Source organism: Balaenoptera physalus (assembly GCF_965194825.1).
Source record: "Balaenoptera physalus genome assembly, chromosome: 10".
NCBI lineage: Eukaryota > Metazoa > Chordata > Mammalia > Artiodactyla > Balaenopteridae > Balaenoptera > Balaenoptera physalus.
In genome coordinates, this window is record NC_138889.1 from 71,423,134 (window position 1) to 71,431,049 (window position 7,916).

The 7,916-nt window shown below is 51.5% G+C and overlaps 1 protein-coding gene across 2 annotated transcripts in view; it reads left to right on the forward strand.

The window, feature by feature from the left end:
* Positions 1–2,346: 2,346 nt before the first annotated feature.
* The window catches only part of SPON1 (spondin 1), a 257,094-nt gene continuing 251,524 nt past the window's right edge, over positions 2,347–7,916 (forward strand). For both annotated transcript variants that reach the window (XR_014267793.1, XM_082476001.1), the window contains exon 1: positions 2,347–2,821. Coding sequence is in view for 1 of the 2 variants with exons in the window: in XM_082476001.1 (XP_082332127.1) it covers positions 2,572–2,821 (250 nt within the window). In the remaining variant the exon portion in view is untranslated. The remainder of the gene's footprint in view (positions 2,822–7,916) is intronic.

Below are 7,916 nucleotides of genomic sequence, written 5' to 3' on the forward strand. Positions count from 1 at the left end.
CTGTCCTCTGAGATAAGATCGGGTACACTCTCATGAACAGCTTATTTTGTAGCATATATATCACCGTTATGATTGGAAAAGATTCTTGTAACTATGTATTTAATATTTGCCTCTGCCCCAGATTGTAAGATCCACTAAGGCAAGTAATTTATTTGTCCTGTGTCCCAGTGCTGAGCACATGGAGGGCATTGGACATGAATGAATGAATGAATGAATGAGTGAATGTTTGTTCCCTCTGGTACCCACTACTCAGCACAGACTTGGCCCCAAATCTATACTCAGAGAAAGCTTGCTGGATGCATGGGACTGTGCACCATGGAGTCTATGTGAGCCCTGAGCCAGTCCGGTCATGCTGGAGATCATTCACTCAGGACGCAGAGGTGAATCTATCTGAATGTCACCTCCATAAAGGAAGGCTGGTAGCTGGAGCAGGTGCTGCTGAGCGTCAAGGAGGGTCAGGCTAAGAAAAGAGCATAATTGCCTTCTGCAAAGGGGCCCTGTCAGAGGACCTCTGAGAGAAGGCGCCCAGTTAGTAGTGGCAGTGAGAGTCGCAGCACAAGGATTGAGGGCAGGCGAGGAGGAATGGAGGCCTCCAATGCAGATGGCTCCTCTGGGCTGTTTGTTAGTGACGTCAAAGGAAAGCAAAGGAGATGGCTTTTTTTTTTTTTTTTTTTTTTAAAGAATTCTTTTCTTCATTACTTCACAAAGAACATTTTTTTTTTTTTTTGGCTGTGTTGGGTCTTCGTTTCTGTGCGAGGGCTTTCTCTAGTTGCGGCAAGCGGGGGCCACTCTTCATCGTGGTGCGCGGGCCTCTCACTATCGCGGCCTCTCTTGTTGTGGAGCACAGGCTCCAGACGCGCAGGCTCAGTAGTTGTGGCTCACGGACCTAGTTGCTCCGCGGCATGTGGGATACTCCCAGACCAGGGCTCGAACCCGTGTCCCCTGCATCGGCAGGCAGACTCTCAACCACTGCGCCACCAGGGAAGCCCAGGAGATTGCTTTTTAAATGCAGGCTCTTGAAGCGTGTTGACAGTCCAGGGAAAGGAGGGGGTGCGTAACCAAAGCTTCTGAGAGCACTTGGGATGCTTGTGCACACTGAGGGGAGGCACAGGCATTAAGGCATCCCCAAAGTGGGCTTGGTCTCCTTTACTGTGCTACCCAGGGCCAGCCCAGACCCACCCATTGAGCCTGGGGGTGGGTGTGGGGAGACACTGGAGACCAGGCCCAGTATTTTATATGGGTCATTTCATTTAACTCTAGCACCCTGTAGCAGAAGGGTGTATTAGCCCAGAGGCACACACGCACCCTTTCTGAGCATGAAACTGAACCTTGGAGAGCTTAAATAACTTGCTCAAGTCGCACAGTGGGTGAGCGACAGGACTAATGTTTGATTCAAGTCTGTGCCCAGGGGAACAGTGGGAGAGATTCCTGCACCTGGCCTTCTCCTGTCTGGCTTTGGGGTTGAGCCTGAGGCTCTGCCCAGTGAGCCCTTAGGCTCGGCTCCTCTCCAAACATCTGTCCCTGGGGACTGGGAACCTGAACTAAAATCTAAGCCAAGAAAACGCAGGCTTTTCTCTGAAACTTTCAAAACCCCTTTGCAGGGCTCTGTGAGGACTCCCATGGGCTTTAGGCACTTTTGTCGTCGTGGGCTCCTCCCTTCATAAAACAACAGTAAACACTATATTTTATGACTCTGTAGGTACAAAGACAAATATATTAATAAATACTATATAGTGAAATATTTTATTGGACCTAGAGTTTTTTTTTTTTTCTTCTGATTTTAAAGAAAACATTTTCAGGAATCTCCAAAGGTATTACAGGCCATAGCACTGTGCCTACTGGGCCCAATGGGTGAATCATTCTGTTCCTTTCCATCCTCCAGTCTGACCTGTTCCAGGTCAGAGAAGGGCAATAGAGTCAGATAGCCATGGCATCTGGCCCTGCCTTAACTGGCCAAAAGCCTCAGTTTGCTCATTTATAAAATGAGTGAAAGTAATGTCACGTTTATTGTGTGAAGCGAGAGTGGAAAAGGTGAGCAGATATAGTAAGTAAACGGCCCAGAATATTGCCAGACACTGAGTAGGTGTGCAACAAAAGTTCTCAGTCTTTCCCTCCTTGGAGCACCCTTACTCCACAGGGTCCAGGGGGTTGGGGCAGCAGCCTCCTTGGTGGTGGGACAGAGTCCGCAGTGTCCCTGTACCCTATGATTTCCTCGCCAGACCCTGGGAATCCAGCATCGCAAAATAAACACGGCCGCGCCGCTAATCGCCAGCGCGGAAACAAAACAGCGCTGCGCTCGGGGATCTGGGCAAAATCAGCCCTCCCTCCTCCTCCTCCTCCTCCTTCGCCGCCGCCCTCCCTTCCTCGCGCTGCTCGGCTCGCTCGGCTCAGCTCAGCGCAGCGCAGCTCGGCAGCCGCCAAGCCGAGGCGGCAAGGTCTCCGGTCGCCAGCGCCGGCTCCGAGCTCCGCTCCCCGCCCGGGCTCTGCCAGGTCTCGCTTCCGCGGGGACCCCTTCGAGCAGGAGTCGCGTGGCGAGCCGGCGGCCAGGCACAAAGTTGGGGGCCCGCGAGGATGAGGCTATCCCCGGCGTCCCTGAGGCTGAGCCGGAGTCCAGCGCTGCTGGCCCTGGCGCTGGCCCTGGCGCTGCCCCTGGCCGCGGCGCTGGCCTTCTCCGACGAGACCCTGGACAAAGTGTCCAAGTCGGAGGGCTACTGCAGCCGCATCCTGCGCGTCCAGGGCACGCGGCGCGAGGGCTACACCGAGTTCAGCCTCCGTGTGGAGGGCGACCCTGACTTCTACAAGCCGGGAACCAGCTACCGCGGTAAGTGGCCCTCCGTGGCGTTGAGGGCGCGGGACCCGGCCCCCGGAGGGCGCCGACCGCGCGGTGCGGGAGGAGGGCGCGCGGTTCTCAGGCGCACAGTGTGGGCGGCAGCCCGGTTAGGGCCCTTCTGTCCTGGATGCCCTCAGCCCTTTTAGCCCCCAGCCAGTGACTGGGGCCGTCGCGGGCCACAGCCAGGAGATGCAGCTCCCAAGTCCGACGCGCGGTTCCCGGGCATGGGCTGTAGCGGAGCGACGCGTCACTCTGGCCTGGCTGGGAGGGAACCTGGCTTCTTCCCCCGCCGGCTCCAAGAGAGAAGTGGAGACTCGCCGTTCTCCAGATCCGTCTCTGGAGTGGAGCGGACCCTGGCTTCTCTTAGTCGGGTCCCAGGCAAGGTGGTGACTCCGGCTTTCCCCACTCCCATCCCTGAAAGAAAGGAAACCAGCTTCTCGCTGACCGGTCCCCAGTGGGATGGTCACTCCAGCTTCCCCGGGCAGATCCCTACAGGAGAAGGGACTTCGGCTTCTACCTTAACTGGTCCCAGGGCACGAGAAGGAGGGGAGAGGAGCCTGAAGCTTTTCGGAAGGGTCCCTGGAAAGAACTCCAAATTATTCTCCGATGGTCCCAGGCGAGGGAGAAGACTCTGGATTTCTAAGACAGGCTCCCAGTGGACAGGGAGCTCTAGGTAGTTTCGGACAGGGAAAGGGAATCCGATGAAGACGGAAGGGAAGCCCGGATTTCCGAGGCCTGCTCCCTGGAGGCCGGGACCTTGGCTCCCGCAACGCCAAGTCTCAGTGCCCCAGGGATGCCGTTCCTACGCTCCTCAGCTGAGAGCCGGCTTTCGGGAGCGCAGAGAGGGGATGTCCAAGCAAGTGAGCGCCTCCCAGGCAGGACAGGCAGCTCGACCCGCACAGACCTGAAGATCACTGACGCCTTCCCCAGGGCCCACCGCCCCTCTCTTCAGCCGGGTCATCTCCCCAGACATCTTTTCCCCGTGCTGCAGCTGCCCTTCTCCAGTCGCGAGCCAGGACGTCGGGCAGGGAAGGAAGCCTGCCTGGCCTCACCGGGGCCCCGCGGGCGGGGAGTGACAGGGCGCGTGTCCCTTCACCCCTGCCCCTTCAAAGGTCAATTCTAGGGCCAAGCAGGAAGAGAGGGGCTTTGGGGCGCCGAGTGGGGTGCTCTTCCATCCCCCCTTTCCCGGTTCCTAAGCATCTCGGGAGGAAGCAATGGGAACAACGCTGGAGAAAGTTTGGGGCAGTGTCAGCGGGGGCCCGGGCCACACAGGCGACCAGGACCGGGAGCAACCCTTCTCAGAACGCTTCCTCCGTTTTCCCGAGTTCGTGTTCCCGACTTTCTCCACCTGGAGCTACCCAGAGCGGGCTTCCCGGCATAGTCTGCACGTGGATGCGCTCAGCGCCGGGCGGGCAGCCCCTGCAAGCCGGCACGGGTCGGCGGGATGCTGGGTACTCCGCGGAGACAGGCAGGGTGGGGGTGGGGTGGAGAACACCCGGCCCAGCCCCGGGGAGCTGGCGGCGGGTTGGCTGGGCTGCCCTGAGAGCCGAACCTACAAGCGGCCGCAGTCTCTCCTCGGAGCTGGGAAGCAGCCAGTCCTCTCCGTGGACTGGAGGGAAGTGGGCGTAACCCCGCTGGCCTCTTCAGTCCTCCCCCAAACCGAGGGCCTGCGTTCCCTAGGAAAACTGTCCCAGCTCCACGTGGCAGGGAAAGAGGTGGCTCTGGAGTCAGGCGGACCGGGGTTTAGTAGCTGTGTGACCTTGTGCGAGTCCTTTAATTTCTCTGAACCTGTTTCCCAGCTATTGAAAACAGCTGTTTATCCAACCACCCTGGGCGGTTGTAGGGAGTGAATGAGTGCATAAAGATGAGCATGCCTGAGCTACAGCGGGCCCCCAATATATGCTAGTTTGAGCTGGCTATGGGGCCCTAATGGTTTAATAGTGGAGGGATGTGCCTGGTCAGATTTGTTTCTGGGGCGGGGGGGGGGGGGTGTGTGTGTGTGTGTGCATGCGTTTAAAAGTAGGTTTTTTCAGCACTCCTTTCAGCCAGTCTACCAGTGAATGCCAGTTACCTGGGTCCTCATGAAATAATTGAATGAATGAATGAATGATTTCTCCATATCATGAGGCTTGCCTTAGACTATTCCTAGTTTAGGACCAGGAGGATTTCTTTTTTTCTTTTTTTAATTTTTTGGTCGCACTGCATGGCAAGTGGGATCTTAATTCCCCGACCAGGGATTGAACCCGTGCCCCCTGCAGTGGAAGCGGGGAGTCACAGTCTTAACCACTGGACTGCCAGGGAAGTCCTGGGAGGATTTCTTTTTTGGGTAATTCAGGCTAGTCTGCTGCGCAGGCCAAGAGTCCTTCTGGGTTTCTTTTCCCACTTGAATCCTCCCAGTTTGTCCAAGCACTGGCAGCAAGTGGCCCCAGCACTGAGACAGAGATGCATCTGGGATTCACATAGACAGAGAGGTTCCATGACTGCCTAAGTATCCACGGCCAGCAGGTGGAAACTGGGGCTAGTAGGGAGGGGAAGCACTAGACTTTCACCTTATAGGTTATTCCAGCCTAAAAAGTTAGCCTTTTGGACTGTGACATCCGACTCAGGCTGTTGGTGGGCAATCACCTTATCTCCTTTCTGGTGACTAAGAGATCCTGAACGAAAGATCTTGCAGGAACCATGCTAAGGCCCTCTGAGTAAATACTCCACGATTAGCAAACCTGATTCTGCCACTCAAAGTTAGGAAGAAAAGGGCACTGGCCTAGTTTGTGACATTTTCTGTTGGCTTATACTTTCTTAGAATAGTTATATTAGAAGTAAATCTAATACATTCTGCTCTAGGTATTGACTTAAGGCTGTGGAAATTAACATTCCCCTGGTGTTCTGTTTGCTGTTTCATTTTTTCCTGAATGAGGGCCCCTCACAATCGTTGGAATCAATGGCTTGTTTTCCTGCCGCAAACCTTTGTCCTCAGTATTCTAGTTCATCCCCAAAGAGCTTCTGCTCTCCATGCCCCCCACCCCAGCATATCCTTTAGGTATTCTAGACTGGAATAAAATGGTCACTATTAAGAAAAATATTGAAACATGGAGTTTCTTCTCAACAGCCAGGATCCAGCTGAGATGATGATTCAGCCTTTTTCCAAGTTGTTAGTACTATATTGACTGCCTTCTCTCTCCCACCACATCTCTCTACTCTCCCTCCCTCTTCCCCCCAATCCCCCTCCCTCTGCAATAATTGTGCTTTAGAAAGCTCTGAAAGGCCTGCTCTGTTTCTGACCATGGCCTCCTTTGAAAAAGAGATTACAGTGATTAAAAATAACAAGTTGAGGATCCTCAAGGGGCTTCCCTTATAGGCGGACAATTTGCAGGACCAGCCATTCCCAGATCCCAATTTCAAGCCAAATAGAAGAAAATCAGCTGAAATGTTCAAGAATTGATTGAAAATAAAAGAGGCTCTTTTGTCTGTCCAAAGGTCTGTTTATTAGGAAAATAAAGCCAGACCCTGGCTAATGAGAGTGGCTTTTCCTAGATGCTCTTTAAAGGGAAATTTCAAGGAACTTGATGGGGAAAGAATGTCCAGTCGAGATTATAAATACTTGTCCAACTTCAAGCATAATTGAGGGATTTATTCTAAACCGGGAGGTTTGGAGACCTCCAAAGCTGCTTTGCCTTCTTTTTCTTTGTCTCTCTTTGGGGCACACACTGCCGTAAGAATGTGTGTTTCAGAGTGTCCCACCTCCGCCTGGTAGAAAGAACACAGGCTTTGATGTTGGCTGGGTCTGTTTCCACTTCAGCTCAGTCACACATTCACTCTGTGACCTCAGGCAGGCAGCTTTACCTCTCTGAGCCACAGTTTCTCCAACTGTAAAATGAGGCTGCTTCTCCCACCGCCCACAGAGTAGCTATGAGAATTAGAAATAATCCATGTCAAAAGAAACTGTCATACAGTAGGATATATATATATATATATATATATATATATATATATATATATATATATATATATATATATATATACACACACACACACACACACATATTATGAGATCATTATTTATTTTGGAAATAGAAAAATACTTGGCAGCTAGCACTGGATGAGACATTGTGTTAAGTACTTCCTACGCATCTCACTTATTCTTTCCAGTACTTTGGGGCAGTTTATTATTTTTATTTTATAGATGAGGACACTAAATCTCAGAGAGGTTTAGTAACTTGCCCATGGTCACACAGCTATAATCAGTGGAGTCAGGATACAAACTTAGGGATGTCTAACTCCTAAATCTCTGCTCTTAACCAGTCTTCTACACTGACTCAATAAAATAAATTAGGAGTAGACTGAATTCACCCAGCTACCCTCAGCCTTCTAGATGTTGAGTCTTTGTTGAAGGAAAACAACAACAGCAAATCAAGATAATAACTGACAGGGCTTCCCTGGTGGCGCAGTGGTTAAGAATCCACCTGCCAATGCAGGGGACACAGATTCCATCCCTGGTCCGGGAAGATCCCACATGCCACGGAACAACTAAGCCCGTGCTCCACAACTACTGAGCCTGTGTTCTAGAGCCCGTGAGCCACAACTACTGCGCTTATGTGCCTAGAGCCCGTGCTCCGCAACAAGAGAAGCCACCGCAATGAGAAGCCCCCGCTTGCCGCAACTAGAGAAAAGCCCGCGCACAGCAATGAAGACCCAACGCAGCCAAAAATAAAATTAATTAATTAATTTTTTAAAAAAAGATAATAATTGACATATCTTGGGACACAAAGTATGAAGTGGTGGGTCCTTATTTACATTTTCTTTTTATAGACTTCAGTATTGCATTTCCCCATAAACCAGAAGATTAATTTAGAAACACGAAGAACCTTGCCAATCTTTAGCCAATTCCTTTTGTTTGTGGGGAAACCAACAAATTGGAAATAAAAAAACCTAATTTGACTGTTGTTTTGTTTTTATATGCAGATATTATATGCCTGTAAAATTATATATTTGAAAAGTATATATGTAGAATCTGAAAATTTTAAGCTGGATAAGGTCTTTCAAATAAACTATTTCTTATCTAGTGTTTTTTTTTTTAAATTAAGCACTG